The 19,522-nt window shown below is 55.2% G+C and overlaps 1 protein-coding gene, 1 non-coding gene and 2 pseudogenes across 4 annotated transcripts in view; 3 read left to right on the top strand and 1 right to left on the bottom strand.

The window, feature by feature from the left end:
- Positions 1–4,073: 4,073 nt before the first annotated feature.
- Positions 4,074–4,192, bottom strand: LOC118603671 (annotated as a pseudogene).
- Positions 4,193–8,444: 4,252 nt separating this feature from the next.
- Positions 8,445–19,522, top strand: part of RILPL1 (Rab interacting lysosomal protein like 1) — a 31,164-nt gene continuing 20,086 nt past the window's right edge. Inside the window, exons 1-2 of one of the 3 annotated variants that reach the window (XM_016153734.2) lie at positions 8,445–8,902; positions 15,030–15,180. In XM_016153734.2, coding sequence (XP_016009220.2) covers positions 8,594–8,902; positions 15,030–15,180 — 460 coding nt within the window. In that variant the 5' untranslated portion in view covers positions 8,445–8,593. The remainder of the gene's footprint in view (positions 8,903–15,029; positions 15,181–19,522) is intronic. The other 2 variants (XM_016153735.2, XM_016153733.2) reach the window with 2 other exon arrangements.
- TRNAG-CCC lies at positions 12,414–12,486 on the top strand. Its single transcript has one exon. It is a non-coding gene; the product is annotated as a tRNA-Gly (tRNA).
- On the top strand, positions 12,489–12,604 carry LOC118603171 (annotated as a pseudogene).

Consider the following 19,522-nt stretch of genomic DNA (forward strand, 5'->3'; position numbering starts at 1 on the left):
GAGGAACCAGCCTGCCCAGCTTCACTACCAGTGTGCTCTTGGTGGTCTTTGGGGGACATCGACAGCTCCCCAACACCCACTTTTTATCTATTTGACACCAAAGCCAGCTCCAAGAGAGCATAGAGGTCAGCAACACACTCTCTGGCCTTGGACAGAGCAGGGTTGAACCTCAGCTTAGCCAGTTACTGTGTGACCTGTGGCAAGTTAAGTTACCTCTCTGAGCCTCGGTCTCTCTGCTATGAAATCGTGTCGTGCCCCTGCTTAGCACCCCAGAGTGGCTCCCCGCTCGTTCAGAGTTAGAGCCGCAGCACGTACCCTCCCCCGGGGCACTGTCTGACTCCTCCCTCGCCTACCCTCCCTGCCCGCCCGAGCCCCACGGACCCCCTCGCTGACCCTGCCACGCCGGGCTCACTCCCGACTCCAGCTCTGCACAGCGCGTCCCCCGGCCTGGAACCCTTTTCTCTCGGTTTTCCTCGTGGCCTGCTCCCTCACCTTCCCCAAGTCTCTGCTCCAGTGTCACCTCCTGAAGGAAGAGCCCCCTCCGCCCCGACCAGTCCGTCACCGTCTAAGCCAATGGCTCGCAAACGTGGGTAACCAGTCGCACCACCCCGGGACACGGGTAAAATCAGGAAGGTGCCGGCCGCTCTGCTCCGCCGCTGAGACTGGGACTGTAAGATGACACACCCACTTGGGAAAACAGTCTGGCACTGTCCTGAGAAGTTCATACCCACTTCCCGTGCTGCCCAGTCATTCCACGTCTAGGCATTTACGCCAAAGAAAGGGAAGCCCCTGTGCATACGATGACTTGCACATGAATGTTCACTGCGTTCGAATTAGGCAAAAACGAGGTACGACCCGAATGTTCAACGACAAGTGAGTGGATGAACGAATTGTGGCACGTCCATGCAGTGGAATATTACTCGGTAATGAAAAAGAATGGGCTATACACACAGCAATGTGGACAAATCAGAATCATGATATCGAGTGAAAGAAGCCATATTTAAAAAAAAAAAAAAGTACATTCGGCTTATTTCCTGTTTTGGATGATTTGAGTGAAGCCGCTATAGACTTTCTCATCTCACTTATGTTGGATGGAAACTCAGGAGCAGATGGGCTGGGTCAGAGGGTAGGCGTGTGTTTAGGTTTGGAAAACTGCCCATTTTCCAAAGTGCTTTTACCAATTACAGCCCTTAAAGCATCGTGCGAGGGTTCCAGCCTTAGCAAGTCTGAAAACCAAAAAAAAGGCCAGCGTGGTTGAAGTGTGGAGAATAAGGAAGGACCAGATCACCTCCTCATGGCCCCGAAGAACATTGGGAACCATGGGAAGGATCTGAGTCAGGTCGTGGGCACGGGCAAAACTGTGCCTTAGAGGGATGCGTGGCTATGGGCCCCGTGGGGCCTCTGCTGTCTGCGGTGTGCGCCGCGGCCCCCAGCCTTCTCCTTACTGCCTGGTTTACAGACAGGAACAGAGGCGCTGGGCAGATGAGGATGTAACATGTGTTGGCCACTCGCTTCTCATAAAGTTGAAAGAACCCAAAATTAAGTGCCACTTGGCACAGCAACATTGTTTAAAATAGCCCAGACCAGGAAACAGCGTGAATGTCTACCGAGGGAGAGACGATCGGGTAAATTACATGACAGCCACGAAACAACCGCACAGTCGTTTAAAAGAATGAGGCGGGTATTATCTATTTAAAAAAAATAATGAGGTTGGTCTGTACATACTGAGCTGGAAAACGGTTATAGATATTAAATGAAAAAAAGCTAATTGCATGCTAATATGTATGTCATGCTTCCGCTTAAGATATAAATGCGTGTTTCAATATACATGCCTATTCTCAGGGAAAAATCAGGAAGAGCACGGACCAAACCGTCAACGGTAGTTAGCTGGGAGTGGAGACGGGGTGGGAGGCATGCTACTAAATACGCAGTTTCGTAAGTGGTCTGATCGTGGGCACGGCAGGCCTGGGTCCCTTCACCCCACCCGCACCCTCCCCAACCCCACCTGGAACACGAGCACCATCAGCCCCAGCTCACGCCGTCCCCGTGGCGGCCAAGCCCCGCACAGTGCCACAGTCACCGCGTCTCCTAACACTTCTGACGTTCTCAGACGACTACAAGGGCCCGGGCTGCAGCACCCGGGACCACCCCCGCAAGAGGGGGTCCGCCTAGAAATGAGGGGAGGTCAACGGCCCACGGGGAGGACTAATGAGAGACACTTGTGAGCAGAAAAACTGCCGCCTTCCCCCATGTCCCCCTCCCCAGCCAGCAGCCCACTCCGTGCTGCGGGCCGGTTCTGAGATCCTGTGGTTTCGCACATCCTCCCAGACACATCCCACGGGCCCCAGCAACCAGCCGAGGGTTCCTGCCAGCTTTGCTAACATGCCACCTTGAATTCGCTCTTCCTCCTTTCTTCTCTTCTCTTCTTCCCTCTCGTTCTTGCTCCCCTGGCACCGTTCTCTCTAATAAAGCGTTAGCGCGTGAAGTTTTTTTGAGGGACCCATGCAAAAGCAATGGGTGATTTTTTTACTTTTTAAATATTTTTTGAAACATTTTCTTTAATCAAGAGCCTGGCGTGGATGAGGCCCTCAAAGCAGAGAGGCACTGCCAGGTTCACGTAACGTAATGGAACATCTCCAGAGCTGAGCATTTACAGGTAAACGCTCATCCGGTAGAAACTGACCTTGCCATTCAGCAAGCACGCCCAATGCACTTTGAAGAATCCGGCTGCTAAGGTTTGACCTTCCCGTTTTCCAAGATAGATTTCGGGAGCCTGATCATGTCTTCTGTACAATCTCTTTGGAGCGAGGGTGACTATCAAGTAGGATCGGTACAGAACAAACCAGGAGTCTTGTGTGACATTTCTGGTTTTTAAAGATGTAATAATGAGTACTCGAATGGGAAGACCAGGTGCCGTAGGCGTAAAAAATAAAAAAAAAAGGAATTGTAAGCTGACAAGGTTCTTGCAATCTGTGAGGTCAACCAAAGGTTGCCTCATCTAAAAAAAAAATTTTTTTAATTAAAAAAAAATAAGGATGTAATCATGACATCACAATTCTCCATGGCCATCTCAAGTCCGTCAAATTGAAGGAGGAGGGATGAGAAGCCAGAAGAGCAATCGCAGGGAGTCAGGAGGGTGGCCTGGGTAGCAGAGAGGCTCCAGGACTGTTTCGGGTTGTCAATTGTTGGGATCAAGCCAAAGGCACAGGCTGAGTAATGCAGACTTGGGGGAGAGACTGCTCAGAACCCTGAAAAGTAGGGGTGCTCATAAAATAGTCTATCTTAATCAGCTCTGGCCGCTATAACAAAAATACCACAGACCAGGCCCCTTATGAACTCAGAAACTTATTTCTCACGGTTCTGGAGGCCTAGAAGTCCAAGGTCAAGGCACTGGCAGATTCAGTGTCTGGTGACGGCCCTGTTCCTGGATCGTAGCTGGCTGTCTTTCCACTGGGTCCCACGTGGCAGAGGGGCAAGGGAGTCCTCTGGGGTCTCTTTTACAAGGGCACCAATCCCATGCATGATGAAGACTCCATCCTCACTACCTCGCTACCTCCCAGAGGCCTCTCCTCCTACACTGCCACATTGGGGACCAAGATTTCAACCTATGAATGTGGGAGGGCACGCATTCAGTTCACGCACGGTCTATGGCAACAGCATAGGAAAGCTGTATTCAAGTGCCCCAAAGTTGCCTCTCAAGGTCCAGTGTGGTCTTGGGCCCCTGTGGCCTGATTTTCCAGGAAGTGGTGACTTCTCGCACACAATCACTGCCTCTCTCTGCCACGTGCCCAGCCCAACTGCTCACAGAGTGAGGAACCATCTGTCATCTGCCCACAGCTCTTCCTCCTGCCCATAATTGTGGGTGGTCCCCAGCACCCACTTCTCCTCCCTGCCCACTCCAGATCTGCTGTTCCTCTTGGCGACATCAGATCTCTCCTCTTTGATTCATGGCTGAAGCAAGACTTGTGGTCATCCCCAGGCAAGTTATTACTCTGGCACGCCTCCAAGTTCGAACCCTTTATTTAAAAAGAATTGTTGCTGTTGTTGTTATTTCGTGCATTTTTTTTTGCTAATGCCTAAGGCACCTGGTCTTCCCAGGTGGTTTCCCATCCAAGTGCTCACCAGGCCCAACACTGGTTAGCTTCCGAGATCAGACAAGATCGGGCGCATTCAGGGTGGCGTGGCTGTAGACTAAAATAAATTTTTTTTTATTATGAAAAATTTCTAATATTACAGAAGGAGGGAGAATAGTATAATGAACTTCCATATTCCCAATCACCAGCTTCGACAATTATTAACGAAATGGCCAGTCTCCATTTCATTCATGTTCCCAACCATCCCACCCTCTAAGTGGGTTATTTGAAATCGATTCACAAACATGTCATCTTGTTCATACAGATTTCAGGAAGCCCAGAGTCCTCTCTCCATCGGTTGAAGATGCAGATGGGGGAGGAGAGGGGCCCCCTCTAACAGCGCGGCCTTTAATCCACTTTGTCCTGGCATTTCAGCTCAGGCCCGATTCTGCATGCCGCCTCCCCAGGCCGCGTGTGGTTTTCTGCTCAGCCTCTGAACGCCCTCTCTGAATTTGGTTAATGAGAAGGTCTGAGACTCTCGAGTGGTGATTGCGCAACCCGTGAAAATACTAAAAACCACTAAATTTACACTTTAAAAGGGCGGCTATTATTGCATGTGATTCATGTCTAAATAAACATTAAAAACCGAACCCCTCCAAAAATGGAAGAAGAAATGTTAGAACAACACACCACTGCCAAATAAATGAACTCAAACAAGGTCAAATCTCTTGCTCCAGCTACCAGTTAACAGAACACACAGACACTATACACAGGTTGTTAAAGGACATTACGGTGGTGACATTAGTGAAATCTAGACAGAATTTCTACAAGATAAAAAATCCCATTTTATCCGCAAATAAATATAAATAAATAAATAAATAAAAATAAAAAAAGACAAAGGGGGAGGGGAAGATGGAGGATTAAAAGAGATGAAGTTTCATATCAACAAATCGCAATATACAGATATTTGGATCTTGAGTAAAACAAAACAAAATTATGAGACAGTTGACATTTTGCATATCTAACATGAAGAAATCTTAGTTTTGTCAAGTGTGATCATGGTACCGTGGATAACATAGTTTCAATATGTTTTAGAAACACATCTTAAAATATAAGTGAGAAGATGTGTCCGGGACTTTTAACGCGGTTGAAGACTGCTGACACACCTGGTTTCTGACTCCTGGACTCCTGTCTCAATCCTCCTGCTTTCTCTAAAATCGACTTACTTTAGGTTTTACTTGTTTATTGTCTTCCCCACAAGAACAGTAATTGTATATTGCCATAGCCCACAGGTTTAGCAGAGTACCTGGCATATAGTAAAAGCTAAATATTTCCTGAATGGATGAATGTCAGTATTGGTCTTTTCACATCCACCGCTCTAGTCCCGAGTTCCACGTCCGCATTTCTGGCTGTCAGCTGGACATCCACATCGACACTCAGATAGGATCTCTCTTCCAGGTTTCCTTAATAATAACGATAAAGCTAACTCTTCTGCAGCACTTGGTGTGGCCAGCATGTATGTGGATTCATTTAATGATCACAGTTACCCTCTGTGAGCCCATTGTACAGAGGAAGGCAAGCTGAGGCCCTGAAAGGTAACATGACTTGCCCAAGGTCACATACTTGGTCAGTGACTGCACTAAGATTAGAACACAGAGGCTCTGGACCCTTATCCACCAGGCTTGACTGCCTTTCCCTACTTTTCTTAAGATTGTAACTATTCCCCTAAGCACTCGAGCTCACCGTTTGGGGGTCACCTCAGACTCCTGCCTCCCCGTTCCCTCCCTAATGTCATTTACATCCCCCCACCCTCCCATCCCTTTCCTGCCATCAAGGCTGGCGCTGTGGCTCCTTGACCTTTGTCCCCTCCCAGCAGATTCTCGGTCATCTTTGCTGCCTCCAGGGCAAAGCTGCCCTGACTTGTCATTATTTATTGCTGTCTTCACCACAGGTACCCAGTGGGTTCAGCTCCATCCCTCCCAGCTGTAGGACCCTAAGCAAGTTATTGAATCTCCTGTAGTGGGTTGAAGGGAGCCACCCCTCAAAGCCATGTCCACATCCTAATCCCTGCAATCTGTGCATGTGCCCTTATTCGAAGGGTCTTTGCAGGTATGATTAAATTAAGGATCTTGAAATGAGATTATCCTAGATTGTGAGGGTAGGCCCTAATTCTAAAGACAAGTGTCCCTGTAAAAGATACAGCGCAGACAAACACACAGGGGAAGAGGCCCGTGAAGACAGAGGCAGAGATCGGAGCAATGCGGCCACAGCCAAGGAAGCGAAAAGCGGGGAGAATCAAGGCAGGAGCCTCCGCGGGCCCCTTCAGAGGGAGCGGGGCCCTGCCGACACCCTGATTTCGGACTTCCAGCCTCCAGAACTCTCAGAGAATAAGTTTCTGTTGGTTTAAGTCACCAAGTCTGGGCAGTTTGTTACGGTGGCTACAAGATGCCAAAGCCCCCCGGGGGATTCCTCGCGGGCCCAGATCCAGGGTGGGGAGAGGCCTACTGCACAGGCTTGCTGGGCACACGTCTGACCTAGGTGTTAGCCCTTAGGTTGCCTGGCCTTCAGCGAGTTATGTGGCCTTTTCTGTGCCTCAGTTTCCTCATTTGGAAAACAGAGATAATAATACTTATTAGGATAGCGTAAGCAGCTGTTCTCAAACCTTTTGGTCTCGAGAACCCTTTTCCAAGGGCACTTGACTATGGAAGACCCTAAAGGGATTTCGTTTGATGGTTTAGATCGATGAGTGCCTACTGTAACTAGAAAGTTAAAATCACGTTTTGAAAAAAAAATCAATTTAAAAATACGCATTACATTTTTAACTATTTTTAGTAGAAATAATCCTGCCTCCGAACCAAAGGAGAAGAGCAGCATGGCTTGTACTTCCGCAAGTCTCTCCAATGCCCATGGTGAGAGGTGGACCCTCAGATCTGCTTCTGCCCGTTCAGCCTGCTGCGGAATGCTGTTTCAAGTGCGTGCAGCACCTAGCCTGTCACTCACACGCAGCGGGCACGAGGGACGCGCTCGCAGAGCCCTTTCGGGTGTTGGGGAACCCCAGGGACCGGCAAGCCACACTTTGAGAACCCACGGAGTGAGGATTAAATGAGGAAATATTGGTAAAGCATTTATTTAGAAGAATGCCTGGCACAGGGCGAGTGAGGGTGAGCATTATATATATTTACGCTAAATACGAAGCAAATGCCCCATACGTTTTTCTGAAAATATTTTTAAAGTTTTCATCCTGTGCCAGGTCGCGTGGGCTGTATGGCTGCAGCGGCGGGAAGGTGTTTTCGGCCTCCCAGGCGCTCCCAGCTTCCCTGGGGAGGCATTACGTGCGGCCGCACCGTTTGGAATTGTGCTAGGCGCAGTTTTGTGGGGGAAAGCGCAGGGGGGTCCCCAACGCCGGCTGCGGGGAAGGGCGCGGTCGCGGGGGCAGGAAAGGCTCTCGCGAGGGGCGGGGGCGATGAGGAGTGGGATTAGCCCGGTGACGAGGCCGGGGAGGGGGCGGAGGAGGCTCAGCGGGCGGCCTCGGGCGTAGAGGACCCCTCGCCCCCTGCGCCCCGCTCCGTGCGGGACTCCTCTACCGGAGCGCAGGGCCCGGTGCCGCCAGGTCCGCCCGTGGCCGGCTTGGCGGGCGGCGTCTGCGGGCCGGGGCGGGGGGGTCCTCGCTTCCTTCCCAGGGCGAACCCCATCCCGGAGCCCCCACCTGCCTGCCCCTCCGTTCCTCTCCAGCTCAGGGGCCGCCCCCTGACGCTGCGAAGCGTCCAGAGACCAGCGCCCCCATCGCCGCTGCCGCCGCCCCCTCTCCTCGCGGGCAGAGTGGGCGAGGAGGAGCCTGGACCGGGCCGGAGCGGGGGGCGGCGCGTCCGGGCGCGCGGGGGGCGCGGGCGGGTGGAGCCGGAGGCGCGGGGCTGCGGAGCCGGCGGGCGGGGGCGGCGCCCGCGGGGACCCCAGTGCGCCCTCGGGCGGCGGAAGCCCGGCGCGCCCCCCGCCAGGCCGGGATCGGGGCGGGGCGCGCGGCATCCCCGCGGGGGGGTCGGGTCCCCCGGCCTCGCCGCCGCCGCCGCCGCCGCCGCCAAAGTTTCCCGGAGCAGCGGCGGCCGCCTTTCCTGCCCAGGCCCCGGGCGCGGGGGCGACCCTCGAGCGGGGAGCGTTTCCGAGGGCCGCCGGGCCCCCCTCTCCAGCCAGACCCCGCGCCTCCATTGCGCCCAACTCGGATTCCCAACTTGGGAGGCGCCGCGGGCCTGCGCACGCGCCCTTCCCCGCCGCCGCCGCCGCCGCCTCGTCCTCCCCCCGCCTGGGAGCAGGCTCGGGGCCGAGCGGGCGCCGAGACCCGCGCCCGACGCGCCGGCCCGCGCCGGGGCCGCGGCTCCGCCCCCGCCCAGGCCGGCCGCCCGCCCGGCGCGCCCTCGCCCGAGCCCCGCTGAGCGCCGGCCGGCGGCGCGGCCGGACCTGGGCCCGACCCCGCGCCGCCCGCCGCCGCGTCAAGTTTGGGAGTTGCACGAGTTTGCCGGGGGGCCATGGAGGAGGACCGCGGGCCGGCGCTGCCGGCCGAGTCGGCGCTGGAGAAGAACGTGGCGGAGCTGACCGTCATGGACGTGTACGACATCGCGTCGCTGGTGGGCCACGAGTTCGAGCGGGTCATCGACCAGCACGGCTGCGAGGCCATCGCGCGCCTCATGCCCAAGGTCGTGCGCGTCCTGGAGATCCTGGAGGTGCTGGTCAGCCGCCACCACGTCGCGCCCGAGCTGGACGAGCTGCGCCTCGAGCTGGACCGCCTGCGCCTGGAGAGGATGGACCGCATCGAGAAGGAGCGCAAGCACCAGAAGGTGGGCGCGGGCCGCCGCCGGCTGGGCCAGGCCGCGGGGCCGCCGGGGCCGGAGGGCGCCGGGCACGCGTGTGCGTGCGTGTGGGGGGCCGAGACAAGCGGAGAGCCGGCCGGATGGGGCGGGGGAGGCCCTCGGCCTCTTGTAAGCAGCCAGGGCCACCCGGCACATACCGGCCCGAGATTAAGGGCCGCTCTTTGGAGTCAGACCTGAGTTCCAGGGCCACCTTTGCCACTTAATGGCTGTGTGACCTTGGGCGAGTTACTTAGCCTCTCTGTGCTTTTATTTCCTCACATGTCAAACGGTGGCAGCGATAGGACCCGCCTCATGAGAATTAAATGGGCCCTTAGCCGAAGTGCTTACTTAGATAGTAGGACTTTTTTTTTTCTAGAAATCTAATAAGCTTCCTGCCCTTCAGCGTCATCCAAGACCTGGTACCAGGCCTCTTTTTCCATCCTACCTCAGAACTCCCACGGGGAGCCAAAGGGGTGTGCCCTCCAGCCCCCGAGCTCCCTGATCTCCAGTCTCTGGGTTCCTTTTTGCAAATCGCGTCTCAGGGTTCCTTCTGGTGTGCTAACCTGTGCTCTGAGGTGCTTCCCCCCACTCCCGCCTTGATGTTATCTTCAGTCCTCACAGAACTCTGCGAGGTAGGAATTACTGTCTTCATTTTACAGACGAAGAAACCCAGCGTTAGGGCGTGTACGGGGAGTGGGGGTTTCTCCCAAGGTAGCGCTGAGAGAGCCCCAACCCGGCCAGTCTCTCCCCACCCTGTGTAAACTGGGGGAAGGAGATGATTCGGGTCAGCCCTAGAGCTAAGCGTCTGCTCTGTGATCGTGAATCCTCTGGAGGCAGGGATCTGGGCTCCCCGCTGGGCCGGGAGTCCAGACGAGGTGCCTGGGGAAAAGGAAGTGGGAGACGAGTGGTTTCCTGCCCCAGCCTCAGCCCAGGGAAGCCTCTGTCAGACCTTCCAGCCGAGAACAGAAGGAAACGCCTTTCCTTGGAGGATCAGGTGCCAGACAGGCTCTGGCTTGCTGTGTGGCCTCAGGAAATAGACTCGGCCTCTCTGAACCTCCCTGGCAGGCCATCACCTGTTGTGTCTGATGGCTGTGTCTGCAGTCTTAACCTGAGGGCAGATCCCCGGGCGGGTTAAGGGCGACCAGTGTTTGTGTGGTAGGACTGTGTTTGTCCCCCTAAGTACCAACGCCCTGGGGCCAGGAAGGGACCTCAAGCTCCCCAGCTAGGCAACATTTCCAAGATCATCCGGGGAGCTTAAAAAAGCCCCAGCCCTAGCCGGGTAATTAATGTCAGGACTCCCAGGAGCTGGGACTTCGGAGCTAGTCAGCCTGGTTTCAAACCCTGCGGCTCACAGTCTGGCCTGTGTGATATTGGGCAAGTCACCCCAGCCTGATAATTGCCCGTCTGGTAGGGTGGCGATTAGAAGGAAGAGTTCCCCTGGGGCAGAGCCTGCCTGTCGTGAGGCCTTACAAGTGTGAACTACTGTGTTCAGGCCTGGAGAGGCTTTCACTGAGCTGTCTACAGGCCGGTATGGGGGACCCCACACCCATCCCAGGCACCCCTCCTCCTATCCCAGACCCCTCCACCTCTCCGAGAGAGTCAGGGAGGGAAGGGACCTTTGAAAGCTTACTATGATTTGTATCAACAAGGACCAAGGCGCTTAGCTCAGGTCACACAGAAGTCCTGGCACCCCTGGCCCCACCCCTGGCGTTTTAACTCTGCTGCAGCCGGGCTGAGAGGCACCCCTGGGAGACGTTGGAGGCCACTGGGCCTGGCTGGAGTCGGGTGGAATTCCCAGCCAGCTGCACTTGTCGCCTCTGGAAAGCTCTCAGCTAGGAAGTCAACACCAGCGCGCTCAGAGGCAGGGCTTGTTTGTAAACACTGAGGGGGAGGGGCTCTCACAAATCAAAGGACAACATCCAACATCCGCTTCCTCATCACGGTCCCAGACCCCTTCACTCCATACTCTTGGGATCCGGAGAGGGTAGCGGTCTGATTTTCACCCCCTGTGATCTCGAAGGCTCTTTTAAAAATGTTACTTCCACGAAAACCTTAGCTTGTCCTTGATCTTATCCGTCCGCCTTTTCTTGCCTCCCTCCCTTCTTTTCTTTCTTCTTTCCCTCCCTGTTCTACTTGGTTCCCCGGTCTGCGGCCTCGTCAACAAGCCACAGCACGCAGAGTGCCCTCCCAGGTGACATGTGCGGTGAAGAGGAAAGGGAAGCCATGTGCTCAGCTCAGGCAGTGGGCGGGTGACGGGGGGGAGACGGGAAAAGCACACGCATAGGTCGTAGAAAGAGGCGGCCGTGCAGATGACGGTTGCACGTAATGTAAACAGCGTACGTTGTTCACTTATTCCGCACATACATTTATTGAGTACCTACTGTGTGCCTGGCACTGTTCTGGGGGACAGCGGTGACCACCGCAGATGAGGGCCGAGCCCTCATGGACCCAACTTTCTAATGCAGTGCCATCCCAGAGAAATCTAATGTCGCTTGTCCCATTAATAAAAAGATACCGACTAGGTTAATTTTAACAACATATCAAATCCAGTCTACCCAGAAAATTATTTCAAATTGTGATCAGTGCAACACATTATTGTATCGAGGGATAATTGACATGTAACATTGTATTAGTTTCAATGTACGTTAATTATAATGATACATGTATGATAAAATAATCACAGTAGTTAACATTCATCATCTCACATAGTTACAAAAAAAAATTATTACACTTGATCTTAGCCAAAAGGCTGAGAAGAGATTACAGAAATATTATGGATTAGCTATTTCGCGTTCTTTTGTTTCGTGCTATGTCTTCTAAATCCAGTGGGTGTTTAACTCTTAACTACACGTTTTCATTCAGACCTGTCACATTTCGAGGGCTCGGCAGCCACGTATGCCTTGTGGCTGTCCCGTGGGATGGTGCAATCCTAGTGTGAAAGAGGTACTTTTTTTTTTATGCTTTAAAAATTTCAGCTTATCAGTGCCACAAAGGAAGTCCAAAGAGACTAGCCAGGGTGGAGATCTAATCGGTGGGGCAGTCAGGAAGGCTTCCCCAAGGAGGTGGCATCTGAGCTGAGATCCGAAGTGTGGGTGCCAGCCACAAAAGGGTCCGGGGGAGGGGCGCTCCTAGGCAGCAGCCGCGGCACGTGCAAAGGCCCTGAGGTAGGAATGAACTTGGCGTGTTCAAGGAGCACGCGAAGAAGGCCAGTGTGGCTAGTGCAGAGTGAGTGAGGAACAGGGGCAGGAGATGAGGTCAGGGGCGTGAGGGGATCTGATCGTGCCGGGCCTCACCCGCCGGCATCAGGAGTTTGAGGACTATTAGTGCCGAGAGAAGGCAAAGAAGGCCTCCTGGAAGGGCCTCTTCAGCTGGCGTGGAGTCGGGATAAAATTCTCTGTGGCCAGCTCAGAGGCAAGCAGCAGCTCCCCCCAGCATCGGCTTTGGGTCACTGAGAGAAGGGAAGAAGGGAACTGAGGGTCAAAGTCTGCATTCAGGGCGTGGTTCCATAGTGCAGCGGTGAGCACGTCTGCTTCCCACGCAGGAGGTCCTGGGTTCGCGCCCCAGTGGAGCCACGGTCCACGGCCACGCCACCCTGAACAAGCCCGGCGTCTGATCTCGGAAGCTAAGCAGGGTCGGGCCTGGTTAGTACTTGGATGGGGGGCCACCTAGGAAGACCAGGTGCTGCAGGCGTAAAAAATAATAAAAAGTCTGTATTCATCTCCTCTTTCAGATATATAACAAAGTACGCAGACTTAATGGCAAATTCAGTTATACTGAGTGATAGAATATTATGAATACTATCAATATGGATAACGCTAGAAGGAATCCTGGAGGTCGAAGGTCAGGACCGGTCTCCCTGGGTTAAAATCGGGGTGTCAGAAGCGCTGCACTCCTGGCGGCTCGAGGGAGGAGCCCGTTTCCTCGCGTGTGGCCCCCTCTCCAGCCTCAGCCAGCAGCACCTCCACCGCCCTCTCCGGCTCGGACTTCTGCTGTCGCCACTTCGTCCTGAACTCTGACCCTCTTCCCTTCCTCTTTTCACTTACGAGGACGCCTGTGACGCCATGGGGCCCACCCGAATGACCCAGAATAATCTCCCCATCTCAGGAGCCTCAGCTGAAACACATCCGCAGAGTCCCTTTTGCCACGTCAGGTCACATGTTCTCGGGTTCCAGGGGCGAGGGCGTGGATCTCTTTGGGGGCCGCCGTTCTGCCCACCCCAGCCAGTTAGGCGTGGGCCCTGGGTGTGCTCAGACAGAGCCAGGCCGGAGCAGAGCGGCTCCTGGGGTGGGGAGAGCCCGCTGGTGCGCCCAGCCCGCCGCCGTGTGTGACTCGGTCGCAAGCCCGCTCCATCTTCCCACCGCCACTTCAGCCACCGGCGCTGCCCAGCGCCTCTCCCGGTGACCTCGAGCCAGCCGTGCGAGACCTTTATTGCCTCTCATTTCCCCAGTGCTGCGAGCTTCCTGATCAGGGAGGTGGGACTTGGGAACTCATTTAGGAGTCGGACGGGGATCACGCTGACATCCAGCCACCCGGGCCGGCGTGTGGCAGGCTGTAGGAGGAAGTCTGCACTCATCCTTGGCCCTTTCTGGGTGCTGGGCCCGATTCCAGATGATTTGCATATATTAACCATTCTCCCCCCACAAACGACCCACAGAGGTGGATGTGGCGCTATTTTCCTCATTTCCGGGACACCCAAAGATGGAATAACTTGTCCAAGATCAGCCAGTAAGGGGTGCAAACAGGCTCCAAACTGGGGTCAGCGGAAAAGGCTATGCAGACTGGGATCAGCGGGTCCCAATGTCTATGCTCTAAACCCGCGTTCTGCATCGGCAACAGTGATAGCACTCTGCCTAGTTTATGGTTTTAGAAAAAAAATTTTTTTTTTTGGTAACGGCTTTATCGGTATAATTTACGGGCTGTACAATCCATCCATTTAAAGTCTACAGTTCAGCGTTCCCAGTGTCGTCACAGCATTGTACGACCATCGCGGCAGTCAATTTTAGAACATTTTCATCACTTGGAAAAGACAGCCCAGCCCCGCTAACAGGCACTCCCGCGGCCCTCGACAGCGGCCCCCCTGCCCTCTGCCTCTGGATCTGCACGTTAGTGGAGCCACACGCCCCGCGTGCCCTTGTGTCCGGCCGCCTCCGCTTCGTGAGACGTGTCCGAGGTTCATCCGTGTCCGCGCGTCGTTCCCGCCCGAAGCGGGGTTGTACGCCGTTGTCCGGATGTGCCCCGTTCCGTCAGCCCGTGGGACACCCGCTCCCGCCCTCTCGGCGGTTGTGAATCTCGCGGCCGTGCACGCGCACGCCTTCGTGTGGACACGTGTTTTCACCCCCCCTGGGCCGATCGCAGGAGCGGAAGCGCCGGGTCCCACGGCGGCCCTTTCGCTCGCCGAGGACCTGGCGGCCTGGCCTCTGCAGCAGCTGCACGGGGTTGCGCGGCCACCCGCAGTGCACGGGCGTTCCGGCCTCTCCGCATCCGGGCCAGTGCTCGTCACTGGAGTCTTTGATTACCGCCACCCACAGAACCATTTCAGTAGACTGATCCTGTTGACTGCCACCTGCACCTTGTGAGCCCTTGTGTGAGGGCTCCCCAGCTGCGGGAAACTGAGGCCGAGAGCGTGAGTGAGGTGCCCAAGGCCGCGCGAAGGGCTGCCCATCCGTGTCAGGCATAGGATGCATTCCGGGGCCAGAGGGCAACTCCTGGGGTCTTCGCAGCCTTTTTCTTTCTTGGAGGTTTGTTTGGCTGAGGGTCTGTCCAGAGATCAGGGACGTGACCTCCCCGGAGAATTTGGGACTGTTGGGGTCCCCACTCATGCACTCTGTCTCCTGTCTAGGTAGCTAACAGGTGCAGCGCCAGCTCCGTAGTTGTCCTGGGGGCAGCTCTAGCCTGGGCAGGTCTTAACAGACGAAGGGCTCCTCTCTTACTTGCAAAGTTGCCGTATGGTCTAGGGGTGACCGTGTGTCTTACCTGCCCGATGCTGGGTTCTTGGGGGAGAGGGGAAGCCCCGAAGCCCCGGCAACCCCGAGCTGGGGGTTGGGGGTGTGGGCCTGGGGGTGAGGCCGCTGCCCCGGGCAGGCTGCGGTCCCACCCAGGCCGGTCGCCTCCGCAGGAGCTGGAGCTGGTGGAGGACGTGTGGCGAGGGGAAGCGCAGGACCTCCTCTCCCAGATCGCCCAGCTGCAGGAGGAGAACAAACAGCTGCTGACCAACCTCTCCCACAAGGATGTCAGCTTCTCGGAGGAGGAGTTCCAGAAGCACGAAGGTACGGGGAGGAGGCCGTGCGGGGGGTGTGGGGGTCAGGAGAAGGCTGTTCCCGCCGCCCTCACCCACACGGGCCGCCGCAGCAAGGGTCACGGTTCCCGAGCAAGGAAGGGTGCGGCGCTCTGGGACGACCGAAGCCTCTGTCTCCTGCCGTCACAGTCCCTCTGCCTGAGACCGATTGTTGAGCCTGGTTCACAGAGGATGAAGCAGAGAGGTGCATTCGGCAAGCCGTTACGGATTCCGCCCTCTCCCGGGCTCTTTCCTGGGCCCCGGGGAGACACACTGGACAAGCCTCACGAGGCCTGTTCCCCGCGTGGAGGAGTTGGTGATGACTCTGGAAACGAACGGACCCAGGGTACCGTTCCCGCGCCGCGGAAGCACCAAAATGGGGATGCAGTCGAGGCGACTTGCCGAGGGGCGTCTTAGGGCGCGGCGGCGAAGGAGGCCTCTCCGACCCGGTGGCATCGGCGCCCTCGTGACGCGAAGGAGGGGGCCATGCGAGCTAGCTTGGGAGCGGAGCAGGTGCAAAGGCCCCGGGGTGTGCGTGTTTATGGGGGAATGAGAAAGACAGTGTCATAGGGAATGACGATCAAGGCCGAGGGCGGTGACAGATGAGGTCAGAAGGGTCAAAGGCTCGGCCATGGCCTGAGCACACGGCCCCTTCGAGGCCACGGTTCGGACTTCGTTCTAAGTGCGCAGGGATAAGATTTGAGACTTTTTATCATAGATTTAACAAACATTTAACAAGGAACAACCCGGGATGCTCTGAGTGGCACCGGAGGCCCTCAGCTGTCATTATTCATCGCACGGTTGCCTAGAACCTTCGCCCCAGGCCCTCTTCTGGTGCTGGGGAAGCAAAGACAGACAATGGGGTTCGGCCAGCTCTGTGCGCCCCTGCGGCCCCCTTCCTAATCAGAGGCTGCCTCTGATCCCCGCAGAATCTCAGACCCATTGCTTTACTCTGAGCAAACACCTCGGGTCCCCGCGTAGGCCCCCTCCTCACGTTTGATGGGATGGACATCCGTGGGGCGCCTCAAGTTCGGAACCTGTAGTTAGAACGCCGTGAGACTAAGGAAGCGCTGATAAGGACTGTAGGGAACAAGAAAAGAGGAAATGTTTGATCCAGGCGCTGGAATCTCTCTTGTTCGGTTTGCCTTTGTTGAGATGGGATCCATGCACTGGGAACGAAGTCTTAGTGGTTGTAAGCATGGGCGCTAGAACCAGACAGCCCACAGGTGAGTCCTAATCTCAGTACTTGGCCTGCTAAGTGACCTTGATCAAGTCACTTGACCTTCATGTGCCGAAGTGCCCCATGTAAAAATAGGGGAAATAAATAATCATATCTCCCTTGTAAGGTCGTTGTGAGGATTAAATGAATTAATATGTGTCGACTGTTTAGGATAGTACTTGGTCTCTGCGCTCCACCAGTGTGAGCTGTTATTACTGCGAGTTTTTGTTACCTGGTCCAAAGTCTTTATTGAACAGCTGAGAAGAACAGAGGTTGAGCGAGTACATCATTCCTTTTTCATGGCTTAGTAATATTCCACTGTGCGGGTAGACCACATTTTGCTTGCTCATTCACCTGTTGGTGGACTTTCTGGTTGTTTTCCAGCCATTGGCTGTTGTGAACAGTGCTGCCGAGAACATCGTGGAGCAGGTGTTTGTGTGGACGTGTGTGGTCAGTGCTTTGGGGCCCACACCTAGGACTGGAGTCGCTGGGGCATCTGGGAGCTATGCCGAGCTTCCTGAGGAACCATAGCCATCCTTCTGTCTGTGACGTTTCTGCCAGGCGCCCCAGGCACGGACACCCTGGGCCACTCCTTGGCACACTGTCGCATCTGCGTGCACGCAGCACTGTCCCTGTGGGAGAGCTTTGCTCAGCTTGTCATGAAACAGCCCACATGGCACGATTCGAGACACTCTTAACTGGCATCTAGCATGGCTGCAGTTCCCAAAGGGTTAGCCCGGCAGCAGCCCCCACCGGGCGGAGAGCGGGGGCAGATGCCAGGCATGCCTTTCACGGTTATTTTTATTTTGCACCGGAAACCATGGGAACCCAAGGACGAAAGCGTTTCTTCCACCTGTAAGAGGAGCAGACGTTGGGCAGAGGGGTCCGCGGGAGAAGGCGGAGCCTGCGGAGTTAGACTGTGAGCCGGAAGGAGATGAGGACTCGGGCGCCTTCGCCAGACGGGGCGAGAGCGGGCGGGAGCACCTGGGAGCGGCCCTGCGTGGCCCAGCATTGCTTCCTCAGCAGTTAATGCTGGGCCCTGCGCTCAGAGCCACCTCGGCAGGCTCCCGTCCCCTCCTCCCCGGAATTCCCCAGATTCAAAAGCACTTTCCTGCCCCTCGATTGCGGAGACCATCTCATTAGCGGGAGGGCAACGATAGGAACTGCTCGTTAGCTGTGGAAATGAGTTAAGGGCGTCAGAGCCGTCGGGCTGGGGTATGGGGGTCCTGAGACACACTCGAGGGTCTGGAAGAATTCTCGGGTTCTGGACACACAACGCCATCACCAGGAGAGGAGGAAAACTGAGCTGGGAGTGACCGTGTGGTCCCATCCTCGGCTTCCTCACCTGCGAAACGGGAACCCACGGCTCCCGACTCCCAGGAGAGTCGAGAAAAAGTGTGTGCAGCATCTGACCCGGAGCTCTCCAAGACGAGGTGTCCCCAGGGTCTCACCGTCATGGGACCTGACGTGGGAGCGGTTGGCAGGAATTTCAGCTCAATTAAAAAATCGGCTGTGTTATCCTTTCGTAGAAAGGAAAGAAAGTGATTTTGAGTCAATTTTTAGAGTTGTACACTGATCTCGGAAGCTGAGCAGGGTCGGGCCTGGTGAGTACTTGGATGGGAGACCACCAAGGAAGTCCAGGCGTAAAAAGTAAAACAAATAAGGATTGTAAGCTGACAAGGTCCTTGCAATCTGTGAGGTCAACCAAGGGTCGCCTCGCCTAAAAAAAAAAAGATAACTAATGAAAGAAAAAAAGAAAAATAGAGTTGTACCACCATGGTGGCAATCTCATTTTAAAATACTTCCTTATATGACTGTCTACGCATTCTGCCATACACCTGAAACTAACACGAAATAGTATCGACTGTCAATCCTAATTGAAAATAAATAAATTGAACGTTTCCATCACCCCCCAAAAGAAACCCTGCGCCCCTGGGCAGCCCCCGCTGCCCCTCCCCCCAGGCCTCTGGCACCCTCCGTCCCGTGTGCGGACTGGCTCGCTCCGGATGGCGCGTCCCAGTGGCGTCCTGCGCTCTGGGGCCTTTTGTGTCTGGCTCCTCTCAGCGTCACGTTTTCAAGTTCTGTCACGTTGGTGCGTCGTTCCTTTTCACAGCCGAGCGATGTTCCGTCGTACGGCTGGACCGCTGTTGCTCGTCCATGCACCCGCTGATGGACACTTGGCCTGTTTCTGTCTTTTTCTACAACGTTCCTGTAACATTTGGTCATTGTGAATAGTGCGGCTGTGACTTCGTCTCTCGGTTTTTTTTTTTTTCACTTAACAGTGTATCTCAGTCTTTTAACTGGCAACAGTGTCCCATTGTGTGTGGAAGGTCCTTGTTTATTTAACTGTTTCCTTGCTGGCAGACATTTAGATTATTGCCATTTTTTTTTGCTACTGCAAACACGTGGCTCCTTGGAGACTGACCTTGGACTTGTTCTTGCATTTGCCCGAATGTCTCTTTAAATCCGGATATCGGGCAGGATTCTGAATTGCTGGGTGACTGGATGATTGCTCAGAAGTCTTCCAGCTTTTAACCAGGTCTGCGAATCTATTAAACACACTGAACCCTCCTTTCATTTTTCAAGGCACTTTTGTTACCACCCTTGGACAGGGAACTGGTATTTCCATTTCATGGATGAAAAAAAAATGACAGCTAACACTTAGAGACTCTTACTCGGGGCCAGGCCTGTTGTGAGCACTTCTCACCGATTAACCCCTGCCCTGCCACAAGAGCCTCCCAGGTGGAGACTTCACAGGACCCCCATTTGCAAATGAGAAAACAGGCCGAGGTCTACAGCAGGTTCGTGAAGCCAGGACTGATTCCTTGAACTCTAGACTCAGACCCCAAGCCCTGGACCATGTGGTTTCTGCCTCTCGGTCTCACAGCTACTGAGCCCATAAAGGGGATCAACGTAGCGGGCATTCAGAGCCAGGTGTCTTTCTCTAATTCATGCCGCCCCCACCCCCACCCCCACTTAGCTGTCCTTCCTGCCTGATTTCCCCAGAAGCGGAACCCGCCCCCCAGTGAGGATTAAATGAGCTCAGCCCTTAGTGTCCCCAGCCGGAGCCTGTGGAGGGACAGGTGCCCAGTCAGCAAACGGCAAACACGTCGCT

Source organism: Rousettus aegyptiacus, unplaced genomic scaffold (genome assembly GCF_014176215.1).
Source record: "Rousettus aegyptiacus isolate mRouAeg1 unplaced genomic scaffold, mRouAeg1.p scaffold_m13_p_5, whole genome shotgun sequence".
NCBI classification, from domain to species: domain Eukaryota; kingdom Metazoa; phylum Chordata; class Mammalia; order Chiroptera; family Pteropodidae; genus Rousettus; species Rousettus aegyptiacus.